The 21,963-nt window shown below is 38.7% G+C and overlaps 1 protein-coding gene and 11 non-coding genes across 14 annotated transcripts; all 12 read left to right on the top strand.

The window, feature by feature from the left end:
• The first annotated feature begins 761 nt into the window (after nucleotides 1-761).
• On the top strand, nucleotides 762-873 carry trnal-uaa (transfer RNA leucine (anticodon UAA)). The gene is made up of 2 exons: nucleotides 762-799; nucleotides 828-873. It is a non-coding gene; the product is annotated as a tRNA-Leu (tRNA).
• Nucleotides 874-1,219: 346 nt separating this feature from the next.
• On the top strand, nucleotides 1,220-1,330 carry trnal-uaa (transfer RNA leucine (anticodon UAA)). Its single transcript has 2 exons — nucleotides 1,220-1,257; nucleotides 1,285-1,330. It is a non-coding gene; the product is annotated as a tRNA-Leu (tRNA).
• Nucleotides 1,331-2,137: 807 nt separating this feature from the next.
• On the top strand, nucleotides 2,138-2,249 carry trnal-caa (transfer RNA leucine (anticodon CAA)). The gene is made up of 2 exons: nucleotides 2,138-2,175; nucleotides 2,204-2,249. It is a non-coding gene; the product is annotated as a tRNA-Leu (tRNA).
• Nucleotides 2,250-2,599: 350 nt separating this feature from the next.
• Nucleotides 2,600-2,711, top strand: trnal-caa (transfer RNA leucine (anticodon CAA)). Its single transcript has 2 exons — nucleotides 2,600-2,637; nucleotides 2,666-2,711. It is a non-coding gene; the product is annotated as a tRNA-Leu (tRNA).
• Nucleotides 2,712-3,057: 346 nt separating this feature from the next.
• Nucleotides 3,058-3,168, top strand: trnal-caa (transfer RNA leucine (anticodon CAA)). Its single transcript has 2 exons — nucleotides 3,058-3,095; nucleotides 3,123-3,168. It is a non-coding gene; the product is annotated as a tRNA-Leu (tRNA).
• Nucleotides 3,169-3,975: 807 nt separating this feature from the next.
• On the top strand, nucleotides 3,976-4,087 carry trnal-caa (transfer RNA leucine (anticodon CAA)). Its single transcript has 2 exons — nucleotides 3,976-4,013; nucleotides 4,042-4,087. It is a non-coding gene; the product is annotated as a tRNA-Leu (tRNA).
• Nucleotides 4,088-4,433: 346 nt separating this feature from the next.
• On the top strand, nucleotides 4,434-4,544 carry trnal-caa (transfer RNA leucine (anticodon CAA)). Its single transcript has 2 exons — nucleotides 4,434-4,471; nucleotides 4,499-4,544. It is a non-coding gene; the product is annotated as a tRNA-Leu (tRNA).
• An 807-nt stretch (nucleotides 4,545-5,351) lies between these two features.
• On the top strand, nucleotides 5,352-5,463 carry trnal-caa (transfer RNA leucine (anticodon CAA)). Its single transcript has 2 exons — nucleotides 5,352-5,389; nucleotides 5,418-5,463. It is a non-coding gene; the product is annotated as a tRNA-Leu (tRNA).
• Nucleotides 5,464-5,809: 346 nt separating this feature from the next.
• On the top strand, nucleotides 5,810-5,920 carry trnal-caa (transfer RNA leucine (anticodon CAA)). The gene is made up of 2 exons: nucleotides 5,810-5,847; nucleotides 5,875-5,920. It is a non-coding gene; the product is annotated as a tRNA-Leu (tRNA).
• Nucleotides 5,921-6,270: 350 nt separating this feature from the next.
• On the top strand, nucleotides 6,271-6,382 carry trnal-caa (transfer RNA leucine (anticodon CAA)). Its single transcript has 2 exons — nucleotides 6,271-6,308; nucleotides 6,337-6,382. It is a non-coding gene; the product is annotated as a tRNA-Leu (tRNA).
• Nucleotides 6,383-7,189: 807 nt separating this feature from the next.
• Nucleotides 7,190-7,301, top strand: trnal-caa (transfer RNA leucine (anticodon CAA)). Its single transcript has 2 exons — nucleotides 7,190-7,227; nucleotides 7,256-7,301. It is a non-coding gene; the product is annotated as a tRNA-Leu (tRNA).
• A 2,951-nt stretch (nucleotides 7,302-10,252) lies between these two features.
• On the top strand, nucleotides 10,253-21,701 carry LOC106580566 (prostaglandin E2 receptor EP4 subtype). 3 transcript variants are annotated; one of them, XM_082966416.1, is made up of 3 exons: nucleotides 10,253-11,386; nucleotides 12,771-13,179; nucleotides 13,212-21,701. In XM_082966416.1, the coding sequence occupies exons 1-3, from the start codon at nucleotides 10,571-10,573 to the stop codon at nucleotides 13,322-13,324; spliced, it is 1,338 nt and encodes a 445-aa protein (XP_082822542.1). In that variant the 5' UTR covers nucleotides 10,253-10,570; the 3' UTR covers nucleotides 13,325-21,701. The 3 variants fall into 3 exon arrangements, with proteins under 3 accessions (XP_082822542.1, XP_014017237.2, XP_014017236.2); XM_014161762.3 differs by having other exon boundaries at nucleotides 10,253-11,329; nucleotides 12,771-21,701; XM_014161761.3 differs by having other exon boundaries at nucleotides 10,254-11,386; nucleotides 12,771-21,701.
• Nucleotides 21,702-21,963: the final 262 nt, after the last annotated feature.

Below are 21,963 nucleotides of genomic sequence, written 5' to 3'. Positions count from 1 at the left end.
TCCATATGGAGAAAGTAAAACACATGAACAGTGATGAATTTGTATAGATGTCATAATTTGAGAACAGAAAACAAATGAAACGTTAATAATCGTTTGATACAGGTCATCATAAGCCTAGCTTATAATTCACTCACTTACGCAAACTCCTTTAAAAAAATGTTTTTACAATATCTTTCTTTAGATTTTAGCATTTTTTTGTTTTCTGTTCTTTGTATCTTAAGTTCTGCATGTTTCATCGGACATAGCAAACCATATGTTACAGAATCGTGAAAAACATATGAATTTTTAGGTTTCATAGTTGTCAGGATGGCCGAGTGGTCTAAGGTGGCAGACTCAAAGTGAGAAGACTTCCTGGTTGTCGGCTGTTCTGGTCTACAATTGGAGGCGAGGGTTCAAATCCCTCTTCTGACAAAGATTTTGCCTACAAATGTAGCTTTTCATCTACACCAAGAATTTCTCCAAATGGAGAAAGTAAAACACATTAACAGTGATGAAAAGTTTGATATATGTCATAATTTGAGAACAGAAAACAAATGAAACGTTAATAATCATTCTTTACAGGTCATCATAAGCCTAGCTTACAATTCACTCACTTATGTAAACTCATTTAAAAAAAATGTTTTTACAATATCTTTCTTTAGATTTTAGCATTTTTTTGTTTTCTGTTCTTTGTATCTTAAGTTCTGCATGTTTCCATCGGACATATTAAACCTTATGTTACAGAATCGTGAAAAACATCTGAATTTTAAGGTTTCATAGTTGTCAGGATGGCCGAGTGGTCTAAGGCGCCAGACTCAAGGTGAGAAGCCTTCCTGGTTGTGCGGGAGTTCTGGTCTCCGATTGGAGGCGAGGGTTCAAATCCCTCTTCTGACAGAGATTTTGCCTAAAAAAGTAGCTTTTCATTTACATCGAGAATTTCTCCATATGGAGAAAGTAAAACACATGAACACTGATGAATTTGTATAGATGTCATAATTTGAGAACAGAAAACAAATGAAACGTTAATAATCATTCTTTACAGGTCATCATAAGCCTAGCTTATAATTCACTCACTTACGCAAACTCCTTTAAAAAAATGTTTTTACAATATCTTTCTTTAGATTTTAGCATTTTTTTGTTTTCTGTTCTTTGTATCTTAAGTTCTGCATGTTTCATCGGACATAGCAAACCATATGTTACAGAATTGTGAAAAACATATGAATTTTAAGGTTTCGTAGTTGTCAGGATGGCCGAGTGGTCTAAGGTGCCAGACTTAAAGTGAGAAGACTTCCTGGTTGTCGGCTGTTCTGGTCTCCAATTGGAGGCGAGGGTTCAAATCCCTCTTCTGACAAAGATTTTGCCTACAAATGTAGCTTTTCATTTACATCGAGAATTTCTCCATATGGAGAAAGTAAAACACATGAACAGTGATGAATTTGTATAGATGTCATAATTTGAGAACAGAAAACAAATGAAACGTTAATAATCGTTTGATACAGGTCATCATAAGCCTAGCTTATAATTCACTCACTTACGCAAACTCCTTTAAAAAAATGTTTTTACAATATCTTTCTTTAGATTTTAGCATTTTTTGTTTTCTGTTCTTTGTATCTTAAGTTCTGCATGTTTCATCGGACATAGCAAACCATATGTTAGAGAATCGTGAAAAACATATGAATTTTAAGGTTTCATAGTTGTCAGGATGGCCGAGTGGTCTAAGGTGCCAGACTCAAAGTGAGAAGACTTCCTGGTTGTCGGCTGTTCTGGTCTCCAATTGGAGGCGAGCGTTCAAATTTCTCTTCTGACAAAGATTTTGCCTACAAATGTAGCTTTTCATCTACACCAAGAATTTCTCCAAATGGAGAAAGTAAAACACATTAACAGTGATGAAAAGTTTGATATATGTCATAATTTGAGAACAGAAAACAAATGAAACGTTAATAATCATTCTTTACAGGTCATCATAAGCCTAGCTTACAATTCACTCACTTATGTAAACTCATTTAAAAAAAAATGTTTTTACAATATCTTTCTTTAGATTTTAGCATTTTTTTGTTTTCTGTTCTTTGTATCTTAAGTTCTGCATGTTTCCATCGGACATATTAAACCTTATGTTACAGAATCGTGAAAAACATCTGAATTTTAAGGTTTCATAGTTGTCAGGATGGCCGAGTGGTCTAAGGCGCCAGACTCAAGGTGAGAAGCCTTCCTGGTTGTGCGGGAGTTCTGGTCTCTGATTGGAGGCGAGGGTTGAAATCCCTCTTCTGACAAAGATTTTGCCTACAAATGTAGCTTTTCATCTACACCAAGAATTTCTCCAAATGGAGAAAGTAAAACACATTAACAGTGATGAAAAGTTTGATATATGTCATAATTTGAGAACAGAAAACAAATGAAACGTTAATAATCATTCTTTACAGGTCATCATAAGCCTAGCTTACAATTCACTCACTTATGTAAACTCATTTAAAAAAAATGTTTTTACAATATCTTTCTTTAGATTTTAGCATTTTTTTGTTTTCTGTTCTTTGTATCTTAAGTTCTGCATGTTTCCATCGGATATATTAAACCTTATGTTACAGAATCGTGAAAAACATCTGAATTTTAAGGTTTCATAGTTGTCAGGATGGCCGAGTGGTCTAAGGCGCCAGACTCAAGGTGAGAAGCCTTCCTGGTTGTGCGGGAGTTCTGGTCTCCGATTGGAGGCGAGGGTTCAAATCCCTCTTCTGACAGAGATTTTGCCTAAAAAAGTAGCTTTTCATTTACATCGAGAATTTGTCCATATGGAGAAAGTAAAACACATGAACACTGATGAATTTGTATAGATGTCATAATTTGAGAACAGAAAACAAATGAAACGTTAATAATCGTTTGATACAGGTCATCATAAGCCTAGCTTATAATTCACTCACTTACGCAAACTCCTTTAAAAAAATGTTTTTACAATATCTTTCTTTAGATTTTAGCATTTTTTTGTTTTCTGTTCTTTGTATCTTAAGTTCTGCATGTTTCATCGGACATAGCAAACCATATGTTACAGAATTGTGAAAGACATATGAATTTTAAGGTTTCGTAGTTGTCAGGATGGCCGAGTGGTCTAAGGTGCCAGACTTAACGTGAGAAGACTTTCTGGTTGTCGGCTGTTCTGGTCTCCAATTGGAGGCGAGGGTTCAAATCCCTCTTCTGACAAAGATTTTGCCTACAAATGTAGCTTTTCATTTACATCGAGAATTTCTCCATATGGAGAAAGTAAAACACATGAACACTGATGAATTTGTATAGATGTCATAATTTGAGAACAGAAAACAAATGAAACGTTAATAATCGTTTGATACAGGTCATCATAAGCCTAGCTTATAATTCACTCACTTACGCAAACTCCTTTAAAAAAATGTTTTTACAATATCTTTCTTTAGATTTTAGCATTTTTTTGTTTTCTGTTCTTTGTATCTTAAGTTCTGCATGTTTCATCGGACATAGCAAACCATATGTTACAGAATCGTGAAAAACATATGAATTTTTAGGTTTCATAGTTGTCAGGATGGCCGAGTGGTCTAAGGTGGCAGACTCAAAGTGAGAAGACTTCCTGGTTGTCGGCTGTTCTGGTCTACAATTGGAGGCGAGGGTTCAAATCCCTCTTCTGACAAAGATTTTGCCTACAAATGTAGCTTTTCATCTACACCAAGAATTTCTCCAAATGGAGAAAGTAAAACACATTAACAGTGATGAAAAGTTTGATATATGTCATAATTTGAGAACAGAAAACAAATGAAACGTTAATAATCATTCTTTACAGGTCATCATAAGCCTAGCTTACAATTCACTCACTTATGTAAACTCATTTAAAAAAAATGTTTTTACAATATCTTTCTTTAGATTTTAGCATTTTTTTGTTTTCTGTTCTTTGTATCTTAAGTTCTGCATGTTTCCATCGGACATATTAAACCTTATGTTACAGAATCGTGAAAAACATCTGAATTTTAAGGTTTCATAGTTGTCAGGATGGCCGAGTGGTCTAAGGCGCCAGACTCAAGGTGAGAAGCCTTCCTGGTTGTGCGGGAGTTCTGGTCTCCGATTGGAGGCGAGGGTTCAAATCCCTCTTCTGACAGAGATTTTGCCTAAAAAAGTAGCTTTTCATTTACATCGAGAATTTCTCCATATGGAGAAAGTAAAACACATGAACACTGATGAATTTGTATAGATGTCATAATTTGAGAACAGAAAACAAATGAAACGTTAATAATCGTTTGATACAGGTCATCATAAGCCTAGCTTATAATTCACTCACTTACGCAAACTCCTTTAAAAAAATGTTTTTACAATATCTTTCTTTAGATTTTAGCATTTTTTTGTTTTCTGTTCTTTGTATCTTAAGTTCTGCATGTTTCATCGGACATAGCAAACCATATGTTACAGAATTGTGAAAAACATATGAATTTTAAGGTTTCGTAGTTGTCAGGATGGCCGAGTGGTCTAAGGTGCCAGACTTAAAGTGAGAAGACTTCCTGGTTGTCGGCTGTTCTGGTCTCCAATTGGAGGCGAGGGTTCAAATCCCTCTTCTGACAAAGATTTTGCCTACAAATGTAGCTTTTCATTTACATCGAGAATTTCTCCATATGGAGAAAGTAAAACACATGAACAGTGATGAATTTGTATAGATGTCATAATTTGAGAACAGAAAACAAATGAAACGTTAATAATCGTTTGATACAGGTCATCATAAGCCTAGCTTATAATTCACTCACTTACGCAAACTCCTTTAAAAAAATGTTTTTACAATATCTTTCTTTAGATTTTAGCATTTTTTGTTTTCTGTTCTTTGTATCTTAAGTTCTGCATGTTTCATCGGACATAGCAAACCATATGTTAGAGAATCGTGAAAAACATATGAATTTTAAGGTTTCATAGTTGTCAGGATGGCCGAGTGGTCTAAGGTGCCAGACTCAAAGTGAGAAGACTTCCTGGTTGTCGGCTGTTCTGGTCTCCAATTGGAGGCGAGCGTTCAAATTTCTCTTCTGACAAAGATTTTGCCTACAAATGTAGCTTTTCATCTACACCAAGAATTTCTCCAAATGGAGAAAGTAAAACACATTAACAGTGATGAAAAGTTTGATATATGTCATAATTTGAGAACAGAAAACAAATGAAACGTTAATAATCATTCTTTACAGGTCATCATAAGCCTAGCTTACAATTCACTCACTTATGTAAACTCATTTAAAAAAAAATGTTTTTACAATATCTTTCTTTAGATTTTAGCATTTTTTTGTTTTCTGTTCTTTGTATCTTAAGTTCTGCATGTTTCCATCGGACATATTAAACCTTATGTTACAGAATCGTGAAAAACATCTGAATTTTAAGGTTTCATAGTTGTCAGGATGGCCGAGTGGTCTAAGGCGCCAGACTCAAGGTGAGAAGCCTTCCTGGTTGTGCGGGAGTTCTGGTCTCTGATTGGAGGCGAGGGTTGAAATCCCTCTTCTGACAAAGATTTTGCCTACAAATGTAGCTTTTCATTTACATCGAGAATTTCTCCATATGGAGAAAGTAAAACACATGAACACTGATGAATTTGTATAGATGTCATAATTTGAGAACAGAAAACAAATGAAACGTTAATAATCGTTTGATACAGGTCATCATAAGCCTAGCTTATAATTCACTCACTTACGCAAACTCCTTTAAAAAAATGTTTTTACAATATCTTTCTTTAGATTTTAGCATTTTTTTGTTTTCTGTTCTTTGTATCTTAAGTTCTGCATGTTTCATTGGACATAGCAAACCATATGTTAGAGAATCGTGAAAAACATATGAATTTTAAGGTTTCACAGTTGTCAGGATGGCCGAGTGGTCTAAGGTGCCAGACTCAAAGTGAGAAGACTTCCTGGTTGTCGGCTGTTCTGGTCTCCAATTGGAGGCGAGGGTTCAAATCCCTCTTCTGACAAAGATTTTGCCTACAAATGTAGCTTTTCATCTACACCAAGAATTTCTCCAAATGGAGAAAGTAAAACACATTAACAGTGATGAAAAGTTTGATATATGTCATAATTTGAGAACAGAAAACAAATGAAACGTTAATAATCATTCTTTACAGGTCATCATAAGCCTAGCTTACAATTCACTCACTTATGTAAACTAATTTAAAAAAAATGTTTTTACAATATCTTTCTTTAGATTTTAGCATTTTTTTTTTTTCTGTTCTTTGTATCTTAAGTTCTGCATGTTTCCATCGGACATATTAAACCTTATGTTACAGAATCGTGAAAAACATCTGAATTTTAAGGTTTCATAGTTGTCAGGATGGCTGAGTGGTCTAAGGCGCCAGACTCAAGGTGAGAAGCCTTCCTGGTTGTGCGGGAGTTCTGGTCTCCGATTGGAGGCGAGGGTTCAAATCCCTCTTCTGACAGAGATTTTGCCTAAAAAAGTAGCTTTTCATTTACATCGAGAATTTCTCCATATGGAGAAAGTAAAACACATGAACAGTGATGAATAGTTTGATAGATGTCATAATTGGAGAACAGAACACAAATGAAACTTTAATAATCGTTCATAAAGGTCATCATAAGCCTAGCTTATAATTCACTCACTTACGCAAACTCCTTTAAAAAAAATGTTTTTACAATATCTTTCTTTAGATTTTAGCATTTTTTTGTTTTCTGTTCTTTGTATCTTAAGTTCTGCATGTTTCCATCGGACATATCAAACCTTATGTAACAGAATCGTGAAAAACATATACATTTTAAGGTGTTCTTGTTGTCAGGAAGGCTGAGTGTTCTAAGGCGCCAGACTCAAGGTCAGAAGACTTCCTAGTTGTAGGGGTGTCCTGGTCTCCGATTGGAGGCGAGGGTTCAAATCACTCTTCTGACAGAGATTTTGCCTACAAATGTAGCTTTTCATCTACACCAAGAATATCTCCAAATGGAGAAAGTAAAACACATGAACAGTGATGAATTTGTATAGATGTCATAATTTGAGAACAGAAAACAAATGAAACTGTAATAATCGTTCGATACAGGTCATCATTAGCCTAGCTTATAATTCACTCACTTACGCAAACTCCTTTAAAAAAATGTTTTTACAATATCTTTCTTTAGATTTTAGCATTTTTTTGTTTTCTGTTCTTTGTATCTTAAGTTCTGCATGTTTCATCGGACAAAGCAAACCATATGTTACAGAATCATGAAAAACATATGAATTTTAAGGTTTCATAGTTGTCAGGATGGCCGAGTGGTCTAAGGCGCCAGACTCAAGGTGAGAAGACTTTCTGGTTGTAGGGGTGTTCTGGTCTCCGATTGGAGGCGAGTGTTCAAATCCCTCTTCTGACTGAGATTTTACCTACAAATGTAGCTTTTCATCTACACCAAGAATTTCTCCAAATGGAGAAAGTAAAACACATGAACAGTGATGAATAGTTTGATAGATGTCATAATTTGAGAACAGAAAACAAATGAAACTTTAATAATCGTTCGATACAGGTCATCATAAGCCCAGCTTATAATTCACTCACCTACGCAAACTCCTTTAAAAAAATGTTTTTAAAATATCTTTCTTTAGATTTTAGCATTTTTTTGTTTTCTGTTCTTTGTATCTTAAGTTCTGCATGTTTCATCGGACATATCAAACCTTATGTTACAGAATCGTGAAAAACATCTGAATTTTAAGGTTTCATAGTTGTCAGGATGGCCGAGTGGTCTAAGGCGCCAGACTCAATGTGAAAAGCCTTCCTGGTTGTAGGGGTGTTCTGGTCTCTGATTAGAGCCGAGTGTTCAAATCAGCTTATGACTAAATTTTCGCCTAAAAAAGTAGCTTTTCATCTGCACCGAGAATTTCTCCAAATGGAGAAAGTAAAACACATGAACAGTGATGAATAGTTTGATAGATGTCATAATTTGAGAACAGACAACAAATGAAACGTTATCTTTCATTCGATTTTAGCATTATTTTGTTTTCTGTTCTTTGTATCTTACAGTTTTTTCCAACTGCTTACACACGTTTTCAAATCTGTCTCTCCTTTTTTCAAAACTCTACACACAATTCCCAAAACTGCACACACAAAATGCAAAATGCCTCACATCTCCTTCAAAATGTAACACTGCATTCAAAATGCCATAAACACATGTCAGAATGAAGCATTTGCATCAAATGGCAACCACTGCTTTCATAATAGTACATTTTTGGATATACCATCTAGACACTGTTGTTCTAAATCTAAAGCTCTTTGGTCTTTCATAGGCTTATATCTACATTTCAATACAATGTTCTACAGTGAAAGTAATCTGCTGGGAGGGGTAACAAGTACACTGTAAACACCAATGCAATGTAGAAACAGAAAATATTTATTAGGCCAAACATTACTGTTGTATACAGTAGCACACAACAAAACCATAAACATATGTAAACCAAAAGTATATTATTTAGAGTACAGTAAAGAACACAATTGTGTGTGTGTGGGGTCCCGGGGGGGCAGTACAGGAATTGGTAGGGGGGGGCAGTCACCAGTGCTAAGCTACGCTTCATCTCTTCTCCGGGCTGGGTCTGGCCACAATACTTACGTCCACATCACAAGATACGTTTTCTCCTGCCAAACATCAAGGGAAGTATCTCCTAGCATGGCGTATCCAACCTTGGACAGAGGCAACCTCTATGTCCCCACATGTGTCCTCCATTGCCTGGAGAAGCGGCATGCGGGCATAGGGTTTTCGATCATACACTTTCCAGCGCCAGGCTGAGAAGAATTCCTCTATGGGATTTAGAAAAGGTGAATATGGGGGTTGGTACAAAACTACAAATTGTGGATGGGTGGCAAAGCAGTTTTTGACCAGAACAGCCCGGTGAAAACTAACATTGTCCCATAAAAACACAAATCGAGCAGGCTCCTGATCTGGATCAGGGACAAGCATTGTGTAAATTGCATCCAGAAAAGTGAGCATATGGCCGGTGTTGTACGGACCCAGTGTGGCATTGTGATGGAGGACCCCGTTTTGAGTGATGGCAGCACACATAGTTATATTACCCCCACGCTGTCCAGGGACATTGGTAATTGCCCTCTGTCCTATTACATTTCTTCCCGCGGCGCCTGGGTTTGGTGAGGTTGAAGCCAACCTCATCCACATAAATAAATTCATGGCGAATTACATGGGCATCCAGCTCCAATACTCTCTGTAACAGACAAAAGGATATACAGATGAGTAAATATGGTATGTCTGAAGTAAAAACGGTATTTTTTAAGGACATTTAATAAGTGAGCACATTCAAAGCTATAGGTAATTGATGACCTGTGTCAAACAATTATTCCCGTTTCATTTGTTTTCTTTTCACCATTTGGGACAGTCCTCTATGTAGATTGTTTAAGTGCGACTTCCTTAGGGAAAATCACTGTCAGAAGTGGGATTTGAACCCAGACCTACATTTGGAAAACAGAAAACCCATATCTCCAGGAAGGATTCACTCCTTGAGTCTAGCGCCTTAGACAACTAGGCCATCCTTACAACTGTGAAGAGCCATTGTTGTTGTATATTTTAGACTATTCCGTAATCTAATGTAGGCGACTCTTATATATATATATAAAGTTAAAAATGTATATATTTGAAATGTATTAGTCTATGTAAGTGATACACGTGGTATACACCATCCAATGAAATACCTAATTGCAGGCTCCTTCTCGACAATGAATCAACAGTAAGAAATAATGAAAGATAAGAATACAAATATAAAGTAAATGGCTCAGAAGAATAAAGAGGCTCACACTGTCGCAACCCCCTCCCACACACACGCACACATACTTACACGCAAACAACTATGTTTCAGCAAACACCCTTTCTGTGTGCAGAGAAAACATAAGCTTCCAGGATGAACCTCAAACAGTGTCAGAGAAAGCAAGGTCAGTCTATCCTGCTGAGCCTCTGACCGATTCTGTTTTAGAAAGCCGTTGATAGGCCTATTATATTGAAACCACACAATAATATAAATGATACCTGTCTACTGTAACGGGCCTTCCCTCCACTTACTTTTGCTTACATAGCGTGTTATTTCTGTTTCTGCTGCAATAATGTTACTGATGAGCTGTACTGAAATATTATATTTAAAAAATTATATCAATCTCAGATATGCAGAGAACATTCAGGAAGTTCTGTGGGCATAGCCTAATGATGGAAAGTGAGGAACTCTAAACCGTTGTGCGTTTAAGCAGCAAACTACATCTAAGAGGTATTGACAGCTGGAAGCTTGGAGCAGGGGGCGGGCCAGTGCTCATGCAGAGAAGAATTTAAAAAGCACACAGACACACACTCAATCATATCAGTGAACTAACGGTACATTATACAGGCAGACGAGTGAACATGAATCCTAAACATGGATCAGTCATTTGTAAACGCCAATGGACAGGGGATAAGACAATGACGTCGGCGGGTTACAGATACTTGGACAAAATCAACTGAACTCCGAAACAACCGTTTTTAAAGGCGTTCTAACTTCTGTTGTGAATATATTGATTCAGCTCACATTCAGGATGAAGATTTCAATCATGTTTGATACGCTTAATTTGTGTAGATACCGTGCCTAATGCATCTACTGTATTTCTTATTGGGAAATATTAATGATAGCCTATAATGTGACTAAATATTTGTTTAAAATGAGTAACAACACTGTGGCCGGGAGGATTATGATCCCGACTATACCGTCCATCATGTTTATTTTCGGGGTGGTGGGAAATGTCATTGCCATCGTGGTGCTCTGCAAGTCCAGGAAAGAGCAGAAGGAGACCACGTTCTACACGCTGGTATGCGGTCTGGCGGTTACCGACCTTTTGGGGACACTACTGGCCAGTCCAGTCACCATCGCAACCTATGTGAAAGGCTCGTGGCCAGGAGGGGAACCACTGTGCCAGTATTTTGGATTCATCATGCTTTTCTTCTCTCTAGCGGGTCTCAGCATTATATGCGCCATGTCCGTGGAGAGATACTTGGCGATAAACCACGCGTATTTCTACAACGACTATGTGGATCAGAGACTGGCGGGCATGACGCTTCTGGCTATCTACATCTCCAACGTGCTTTTCTGCGCTCTACCTAGCATGGGTCTGGGACAAGTCAAAAAGCAGTACCCACAAACCTGGTGCTTCATAGAGTGGCGGAGCAACGTGAGTACCGATGCCGCCTTTTCATATATGTACGCGGGGTTCAGTTCGATTCTAATTCTAGCCACAGTGATCTGTAACGTTCTGGTATGCGGTGCTCTGATTCGGATGCACCGGCGGTTTGTTCGGAAGATGTCATTGTGGACAGACCCTGGACGAAACACTGACCGGAGAAGGAGACGCAGCTTCGGGCATCTGGCCGGCGCAGAGATCCAGATGGTAATTGTACTCATTTGCACCTCAGCGGTGGTGCTTATATGCTCCATTCCACTTGTTGTAAGTTTCTCTTCTCACTTTGTGAACCATTTATTGATTTATTTTTCCTATTCGCAGAAAGACCATTTTAAAACTTTATGCGCACGACTTAAATGTACGCACGAGTTCATATTTTACGCACATTGTGAATGTAAGTTAGAGTCCGTTGTTTTCTCATAGTTTATGTACATAATAGTGTAATACGTGTTCGGAGTGTACAAGACAATAGGAACACCTGATCTTTCCATGACATAGACTGGGCCAGTATCCCTGTGGAATGCTTTCGACACCTTGTAGAATCCATGCCTCGACGAATTGAGGCTGTTCTGATTACAAAGGGGGTGCAACTCAATATTAGGAAGGTGTTCCTAATGTTCGTACACTCTGTGTACACTGAGTGTACAAAACATTAAGGACACCTTCCAAATATTGAATTGCACCCCCTTTTGTCCTCAGAACAGCCTCAATTCGTCGAGGCATTCATTCTACAAGGTGTCGAAAGCATTCCACAGGGATGCTGGCTCATGTTGACTTCAATGCTTCCCACAGTTGTGTCAAGTTGGCTGAATGTCCTTTGGTTGGTGGACCATTCTTGATACACACAGGAAACTGTTGAGCATGAAAAACCCAGCAGCATTGCAGTTCTTTACACAGACCGGTGCACCTGCCACCTACTACCATACCCCGTTCAAAGGCATTTAAATCTTGTGTCTTGCCCATTCACCCTCTGAATGACACATACACGTCTCAATTGTCTCAAGGCATAAAAATCCTTTAACCTGTCTCCTCCCCTTCATCTACAAATTGTATAACTGCCTTAATTTTGCTGAGCTCCAAGAAGGCAGCAGCTAATGCGGATCCATAATAAATACAAATACAAATCTACACTGATTGAAGTGACATCAACAAGGCATCATAGCTTTCACCTGGCTTCATCTGGTCAGTCTGTCATGGAAAGATCAGGTGTTCCTAATGTTTTGTACACTCATTTTATTCTGCTTTGTGTACTAGCACTGACTTAGCTGATAAATACTTTGTTGAGGGGAAATGTAGTTGATAAGATATGTGATGTGTTGTCTCACCTAGCTATCTGAAGACGAATGCACTAATTGTAAGTCGCTTTGGTTAAGAGTGTCTTCTAAATGACTAAAAAGTGAAATATCACACACGGTCGCACACATACACGCCACACAAATAAGCATCATTAATTGTGTGGTGTGTGTTAGTTGTGTATGTTTTTACTGAGTGCCACACCTGGTGTTCCCCTTGGGCAGAATTCAATCAGATTAAATTCAATTTCTCTTGCAGATGTAGGTGTCAAAAAGCTGTATAAAAACATAAGCATCAATGTCAATTAAATTCAGCAGGGCAAAACAAAATTCAATTTATTCCCTCTCCTTTGCAGGTGCAAGTGTTTCTGAACCAGATTTATAAGACTCCGGTGGAGCTGAGACTGGAGAAGAACCCAGATCTACGGGCGATCCGCTTCGCCTCCTTCAACCCCATCCTGGACCCCTGGATCTACATCCTCCTCCGCAAGGCAGTGCTCCTCAAGCTCACTGAGCAGATCAAGTGTCTGTTCTGTAAGATAGGAGCACGGAGGCAGCAGAGACAGGGAGCACAGAACGGCCACTGCATTGATGAACACCAGCTCCACTCCATCATCTCTTCACAAGAGTTCCCGTCATTGGTGTCCCGCGAGCTGAAGGAGGTGTCCAGCACCTCTCAGGTCGTCCTCTATCTTCCTGATGGAAGCTGTCATCACACAGGAGAGCAGGTTGGGCTCCGCAATTCCTCTGTCCAAGACCCCCAAAGTTCTTATTTGTCAGAACAGAGAAGTACACAGGATGGGAGGAAAGAGGTGATAAACCTAACCAGGGACCACTCTGGTGTGGGAGAAAAGACCAGGCTCTTCATGTGTTGCTAAGTAATGAGACAGTACAGGAGAAATGCATATAGATCTTGTTTATTTGGAATCACATGAACAGTTACTTCAACAGCTTCTCTAAGACTCCTCATATTATTGTGAAGTTTCTGTGAGTCAGAGGGATGTCCACACATACATTGACGGCACTGCCTTCAGACTGCCCAAGATGCCTTTTCAGACAGCTTCTGCTCTCCTAAGGGACTTATTCGGTTAGCGGAAGTGTTAGTGCCAACAGAAATAGATTGGCTCCCAGGATGACTCATTTGACATCCTCTAAAGATGAGAAATGGCACATTTAAACAATGTTGAAAAGCTTTTGGTAAGCCAGACAGGAGGAAGGACAAACAAGAGAGAGACAACTGTGAGAGAGAGAGAGAGAGAGAGAGAGGATGTCTGCTCCACTTTGATGTCAAGCTACCTCGACCAGAAACATCAATGTTTGTTTGTTTTTCCTGTCTTTTCGCACAGGTCAGGGAGCAAGGCTGTAAGAGCAGAGCAGCTTCTCCATGGCCTAAAGGGGCATTGGCTGTACACTGTAGCTAAACAGTTTAAACACTAGCTTCTTTCAATCATTGTGCAAACTGTGAGTTAGTATTTAGAGTATTTAAGCTACAATGATTGAGAAGTACAGAATAGTTATTATGATTGATTGTAAAGGAATGTAGTATAGGGCCTGCCACTACGTGCCACACTGCCATGATAACACCAAGGAAAAGTCAGTTCTCACAAAACTATTTGTCTGTAGAAGGTTTGCTGTTCAGAGATACACTTCGCTTGACTGTTTTGCATCACATAATAGCTTTAGAGTTAATGTATAGTGCAGTATTGTGTGTAATAACATTATCCATGTGTCGTCCTTCAGGTGAGGAGTATGTCAAATTGCGAATTAGAAGGCTTTTTAGAATGCCTTAGTCATGGAATGAGTTGTGCCAACATGCGGGGTAGTTTGCCTAACTCTGTATATGTATTTCTATTACTCTGGTACCAGTTTTTGAATGTTTATCAGAGATTCACCAAAGTATTGTCATTGTCATTATTTAGTGACTTACGCAAATCAGCCTGGTCTCATATACTAGTATACATAAATCAGGGACACCAGATTCGTATTACATGGTACGTTTGGTATGATTACATAAGACAGAAGGTTACTTAAGGAAAAATGAAAGGAGGGCGGTTAGTCGGCATGTAACGCAAACGTCTAGCGCGAACGTCTAGCAGCCCAACGGTTGCGTGTGCGAATCTCATCATGGACAACTTTAGCATTTTAGATAATTAGCAACTTTGCAACTACTTAGTATGTTAGTTAACCTTTCCCCTAACCCTAACTTTAACCCTTTAACCTAACTCATAAGCTTAACCCCTAGCCTAGCTAACATTAGCCAGCTACCTAACGTTAGCCACAACAAATTGGAATTTGTAACATTTCATACGTTTTGCAAATTCATAACATATTGTACATTTCTTAATTCGTAACATATCACATGAAATGGATGATGGACATCCACAAATTAATACATACCATACGAAACATATCATACTAAATGGAGTGTCTCGGATTTATGTACAGAATAATACGAAATGCTCTGAGATCAGGTTGATGCAATTTCTTCTCTGTGAGAAGTTTCAAGTTATTCAATCCCGCCATGAAATGTTACAATAGCATAATATGAAAGGTCCTTATCAATTTTGAAATATTATGTTCTGCCATATCTGTAAACCCCATAAAATGACAGACTTTTTCGTTTTAAATCCAATATGCTTATGTTGTGTCCACCCCATAGAATATTAATTTAAGCAATACATTCTAAAAATGAATTCAATTGATTAACAGTAATTGAGACCCACCTTTTGGCTTCAAGGATTTGTGCATGACTCCATTTCCTTTGGACCACCTATGAGACTGAACGTGTGTATGTGCAAAACATCACGCACATGAGTTAGTGCCAGGCAGTGTGTGTGTGTGTCATTAAACTACATGTCATCTAAGAACAAACGGAAATCATTTATGTAAGCAGGAAGGTTCTCAGACTCAGATTCCTGACAGAGTTTAGAGGTCATATTGTGACCCTGTTAGTACACAGATGATACTGAAAGGTACAGGCCACTGCTTTCCAAGTTTACACAAGTATAATTGGCTAAACAAACCCTAACGAACTTGGGTCCAAGGCTGTTAACGATGAATTCAGGTTCAAACACGCAAAAAGAATCCCAGATCTACTAGTTAGTAACTGCACACACACACACACACACACTATTGTGATGAGCAGAAGGCAGACTTCCCATAACTTGACTAGTTAGTAACTGCACACACACACACACACACACACACAATTGTGATGAGCAGAAGGCAGACTTCCCATAACTTGACTGAGGCAGCATCTTTCATAAAACAACAAATGTCTATGGCTCCTATTCAACATGATTCAAGGTCCAGTGCAGTCAGAAGAGTTTTTCCTTATATCATATTGTACAACACCTGATGAAATTAACACTGTAAAAGCTGTGATTTTTTAAAATCAGTGTTATTTACTGATAGTTGCTGGTTGAAAATGCAATCTACACGACCTTCTAATCAGCAGGTTTGCATGGGCGGGAGTTTCGACTTTCCATGGTGACATTACTATGCGGCAAATTGGTTAATTGACCAATAACAAAGAGAGTTCCAAACCTCTCTGCCAATGATAGCTAGTCTTCAGTTTTCCTCTCCCTACTCTGCATTGCTGGTTAAGCTTGTAAGTAAGCATTTCACAGTAAGGTCTACACCTGTTGTATTTGGGCGCATGTGACAAATAACATTGGATTTGACTCAGACCACTCCCAGACAGTCACAGCAAAATTCTTGCTTGAGAAATAGTCTTTTGCTAAAAATATATTTTTGTCCTTAATGAAAATCTATTACAGTAAGGTACATATTTAGTACCCCTGAATGATTTGATATTGATATAGAAACGACTGCATTGGGCCTTTAAGCTTGAACTAGCAATGCTTTGACAAATATGCTGAGAATGGGATATCAACACAGAGTGTGTGAGAGCAACCAACCTCAACATGAGTAACCACAACAGCCATGTGATGTGTGGTGGAGAGAGCAGATAAACTGTGAAAGGCTGTAATTGATCAAAACACTGTTGCATGGAGTACTTCCAAAGAGACAACAGGGCTTGTTCACTGCAGTAATTGTCTTGTATATTGACCCAGGTCTGATTGCAACCTTACGTGACACACACTTTTACCAAATATGTTTATGCCTCTTCCACAAACTACACTTTCATAAGATAGAGCCAGTAGATGCTCATGGACACTCTTAATGGACAAAAATGGGCATAGAGTTGGCGAGCAAGTTCATAAGCTATTAGGTTTCAGGGTCTGGTTTGAGCTAGTGGCCACACTCCCGTCCATTCTCCTGTAACATGGCCATATAATGTCAGTAACTACACATACGTAGCCGTTCTGTGCAGTGCATCACATTACAGTAACAAGGAAACATAAAGCTGCTTTAAGTCAACAGGACGCACGCCAACATCAATTCTCTGTCCAGTGTCTCCCGGGGGCTATGACACTGACTGCTCAGCATCATGGCACATCTGCTGTCAGCTACAGATGAACAGGACAGTAGACCACTACGTCATGGTTATTATAGCATTATACATGACAGAGACCAGAAACTATGGGATGGTAGAGATGATAAACCCTCAGTGATGTGCATAAGCTGTCTTTCTCAGGTAGTGGGGAGAAAATACAAATCTAATGTAAAGAGAAAGACCAGGCAATGGTTGAAACCTTGTAAAAACAACACTTTTTTCTCATGGAACAGGTGGTAATGGTGTATAACAGTGTCATTCATTTTAGGCACGTAAAATCTGTAAATAATGAGTATTTCACTAATTGAGGCACTGTATCAGTGCTGTAGCTGAAGCCATACAGTGTTAGCAGACCAGGGAGGGAGAAGATGATCTAAAAAGCTTCAGGAATTAGTCAACCTTCTGACTCTGTTAAGCCCTACACAAACATAGTTAGGACTCTGAATACAGGCTTCATTCATGGGGTTCAGAACAGTATTAAACACAGCCCGTTCCCATGAAACCAGTTATTAATTACACGTTGATCCTCATTGTGTAACATCAACCAAAACAAATAGCAAAGTCTTAGACGCTCAAGATGACCTGCATAGAATCACAAAGTAAAGCCCATCAGATATGATTCAAACAAAACAATGTGCTAAAGATCTCGCAAGATGTGAACGCATTTACCTCCATACAAGCAAAACATATTCAGCAATAGAGATGCACCCAAGGGAACAGAGGGAACGTGCAGAAGTGCCCATCGAGTTGAATACACACACATTGAGGCCAACAGTAAGAATAAACAAATTTGACTTGGCACTTACTCTTCAATGTGATTTGGTTTGAAATGGTCTTCCATTATTGTGTTCAGATGAAGTGTCATTAAAACACCTTCACTTGTGTCATTGTTAACCCAAGAAACCAAAAGGCCAAAATGTACATCTGTTGTTGAGGTCCCCAGAAAACGGACAGGGTAGAAACCTTTCGATGAAAGCCATGCATTAATTGGTGTCATTCTTGTTATCGAAGTCAATGGAGTTGAAAGGGGGAACAGGTGCAGTTCATATAAATCCATGATAACGGACCTTTTAACTGCTTAGGCTTCAGACCTCTTCAGCGGACACATAATAAAGCAATGGATAATATTAAGTTCAACATTTCAACATAGCATAAAACAAAACAAAAAAATACACTCAGTAGAAGGATAAACCTTTATTATTACTGACATCCACTTCCCTGTCCCAAAATTAGGGAAGTACTGTCAGTGGTCATAATTAACCTGTTGAGGATCGAGGGTAACCTAATCCCACGGACAGGATTGCTAGCAAGGCGGGAAATTCAAAACATCAAAAATCTAATAATTTCAATTTCTCAAACAATCAACTATTTTACACCATTTAAAAGATAAACATGTCCTTAATCGAACCACATTGTCCGATTTTCAAAGAGGCTTTACGGCGAAAGCATAAAGTTAGATTATGTTAGGAGAGTACATAGCCAAAAAAGTACACACATCCATTTTCAATTCAAGGACAGGCGTCACCAAAAGCAGAAAAACAGCTAAAATTATGCACTAACCTTTGACAATCTTCATCAGATGACACTCCTAGGACATTATGTTAGACAATACATGCATTTTTGTTCTATCAAGTTCATATTTATATCCAAAAACAGCCTTTTACATCGGTGTGTGTCGTTGAGAAAATGTCTCCCCCAAAACTGCCAGTGAATTTACCAAAAAATACTCATTATAAAACGTGGTTAACGTATTAAACTGTTATTCAAAGAATAACGGTTGCATTCTGAATGCAACCGCATTGACAGATTTCAAAATAACTTTACTGGGAAAGCATACTTTGCAATAATCTGAGTACTCTGGTCAGAAAAATACACTAGGCTATACAGCTAGCCGCTATGTTGGAATCATCTAAAACCATGAATAACATTAGCAATATTCCCTTACCTTTAATAATCTTCATCAGAAGGCACTTCCAGGAATCTCAGGTCCACAACAAATGTTGTTTTTTTCGATGAAGTTCATAATTTATGTCCAAATAACTCCATGCTGTTCCGTGTTGTTAGCGCGTTCGGTAGGCTACTCAAAATGTGAGGGAAAAGTCACGACGAAAAGTTAAAAAAAAAATCTATTTACGTTCGTTCAAACATGTCAAACGTTGTTTGCATCAATCTTTTGGTCCATTTTTAACGTGAAATATCAGTAATATTTCAACCCGACCTCTCCTGTGTCTTGAAACAAGTTTTGAAAAATGTCTCGCCTCACATGAACGCGCATGTGCGCACAATAATGAAGTGACGACCTCCCAGGGACATCAACTTCCCTTCCTTCTCATTCGTTCTCAGTTCATCATAAACGCTTCAAACAACTTCATAAAAATCGTTGACATCTAGTGGAAGCCAAAGGAAGTGCAAAATGAATCCTTTGTCACTGTGTGATTTATTACCAATGACTTGAAAATAGTACAGCCACAAAATTTTCATTTCCTGCTTGTATTTTTTCTCAGGTTTTTGCCTGCCATATGAGTTCTGTTATACTTAGACACCATTCAAACAGTTTTAGAAACTTCAGAGTGTTTTCTATCCAAATCTACTAATAATATGCATATTCTATTTTCTGAGCCAGAGTAGTAACCTGTTTAAATTGGGTACGTTTTTCATCCGGCCGTGAAAATACTGCCCCCTAGCCCCTAGAGGTAGAGTATACATTCTTTGTTGGTTTGCCGGTTGTTCAAGACAAAATGTAAAAGAAAATATATTGCATACATACTGATGCACCACAGCGAGCAAAGAGGAGTAAGTAAGGCTATATTAGACCTCTAGAAAAGTACAGCAATACAGTCATGTGACTAACGTACTGGAAACACACAAGCATTTCCCAGCTAAAAGCTAGTGTACCAGCCAACTCCGGTCTCCACTCAGAGACGATTTCAGACTTTCACAAGAGCCCAATTTGAGTATGTTTTGGTTCATTTTTCATCATGATTATTCACAGACGTTACCTAGCAAAAAGAGTGCAGAATTCCCCCATTTTCCCCACGACTAATCACCCATTACAAACGTAATCATTGAATTTAACCACTGAGCCTTTCCAGATACTCTGGGATGGTGCTTTACTCTGGTCAAATTTCATATGAACTCTTGAAAGTGCCTGGGAAGTTGTCTGGACCATATTGTATGTTTATATAGTGCCCATGTTGTATCTTAGCATGGTGTCCTGGCTCTCTATATGAGAGTGCCCAGTAACCCATAATACCAAACTCTGGCCATGCCCAGGGCCAGCCAGCACTGACTGCAGTCTGGTTCCCAACTGTGTGTCTGTTTTAATGGCGGGTTCTCAGAAAACTGATGTGAAACAGTATTTGTTAGGGAATAATATTTAACATGGCTTCCCTCCCTTCAGGTGTGTGATTGAATGAGTGATATAAATGTCTTACAGCCAATGGGAAGCGTGGGAACCTTATAGTAAGCAGTGAACATGGGGAACTGGATCTAGTAAAATGGTCACCCTGGAAGACATGGCAAAACAACAACTGGTCATAAATTCATCAGCTTTCAGACACCCTGACATGTTTTACGAGTTAACATGAACTCAGTGACTTACCAATAAGCAAAATAAAACATTTCTGACTTTTTTATATATATGGGAACAGGGACTTATTGTACAATCAAACTATTGTGTGTGTGTGTTAATGTACTCTTTGCAAGCTATTTCAGAACTTGGTACAGTAAAGCGTCAAACATTAATGTACTGTATTATTGTGAAACAATGAATTTAATAATTTGATCAAATGTCATAATTTGGATAAATCTCTGGCATATCTGTCTATGGCTGAAGTCAGATGTGATGCAGCTCGTTTCCACTGTTTGGGGCAACGATTCAAATTGTAAGTGGCGTTGATCAACACAAATGGTAAGTGCTTTACCAGAGGTTGGAAACAGATGACAACTGCGCTTATTCACACACTGTATCTGATGTTGCCTCTAAGTGTGTTAGCAGGGAGCTGGGCCTAGCAAATACGTCAAGATCTAAGGGACTGCAGATGTGGGGTGAAGTCCTCCAATGAGGGCCATGCCAAAAAGGTTTCTGGGGAGGGAGAGCCTTTAAAAGGAGTCATATTAGTGTCCTCTCTCTCCTTCTCTTCCAGGATTGTGGTCACAATGAGTTTTACAGGAACTGAGATCTCCTCGGATTACATCCACCCTCCTTAATGAGGGAAACCTGACCCTTCATTCGAACAGTGAAGTCATGCTGCTATGATAAGGATATATATTTCATTATACTTAGAATAGCTGAATTATAACTTCTTTGTAAGAAGAGAATAAGCAATGTGCTTGGCTGTTTTTCATTGTTTTATCATTATATTAATCATGTAATACAGAGATACCTTCTCAGCAATGTACTTTGAGATGTCAGTTTAACATCTGTTACAGTTGACCTCTGTTCACCCGGAACCCTAAACAGATTTACTGTTGAGTATTCACCGGTCGAGGATCAGGTTTTGGCATCTAACAAATTGCCGTCTGTCACGCCCTGACCTGAGAGCCGGTTTCTCTCTGTTTGGTTAGGTCAGGGTGTGACATGAGGTGGGCATTCTGTGTGTTGTAATTCTGTTGGTTTTTCCTTTGATTGGACTAGTATGGTTTCCAATCAGAGGCAGCTGTCTATCGTTGTCTCTGATTGGGAATCATACTTAGGCAGCCCTTTTCCCCCCAGTCAGTTGTGGGATCTTGTCTTTGTTTGGTTGCATGTATTTAGCACTACGAAGCTTTTCGTTCGTTGTGTTGTTTTTTGCTGGTTCACCTTTACAATAAAAGATGATGAACTCAACTCACGCTGCGCCTTGGTCTACCTTGAACGACGGACGTTACACCGTCTCATACAAGGACATGCTGAAACTTGTACTACACACACTATAAAATACAAGGTTAGATCCGCCGGGCTTAGGTGTGCTAATAGGGGATTCACCGTCACTGAGATGTGAAACACAAATGAATAAACCTACCAATAAGTCCCCCTGAATGTGATGAGCAAACAAGGCAATGGGACCAGACAAACCAGTTAACTCACTTTCAGCTGATGTGAAGAACAT

The sequence above is a fragment of the Salmo salar genome, chromosome 20 (assembly GCF_965601325.2).
Source record: "Salmo salar chromosome 20, fSalSal1, whole genome shotgun sequence".
Taxonomy (NCBI): domain Eukaryota; kingdom Metazoa; phylum Chordata; class Actinopteri; order Salmoniformes; family Salmonidae; genus Salmo; species Salmo salar.
The sequence above is the reverse complement of the archived record's forward strand: the minus strand, read 5'-3'. Positions and strand labels throughout refer to the sequence as shown.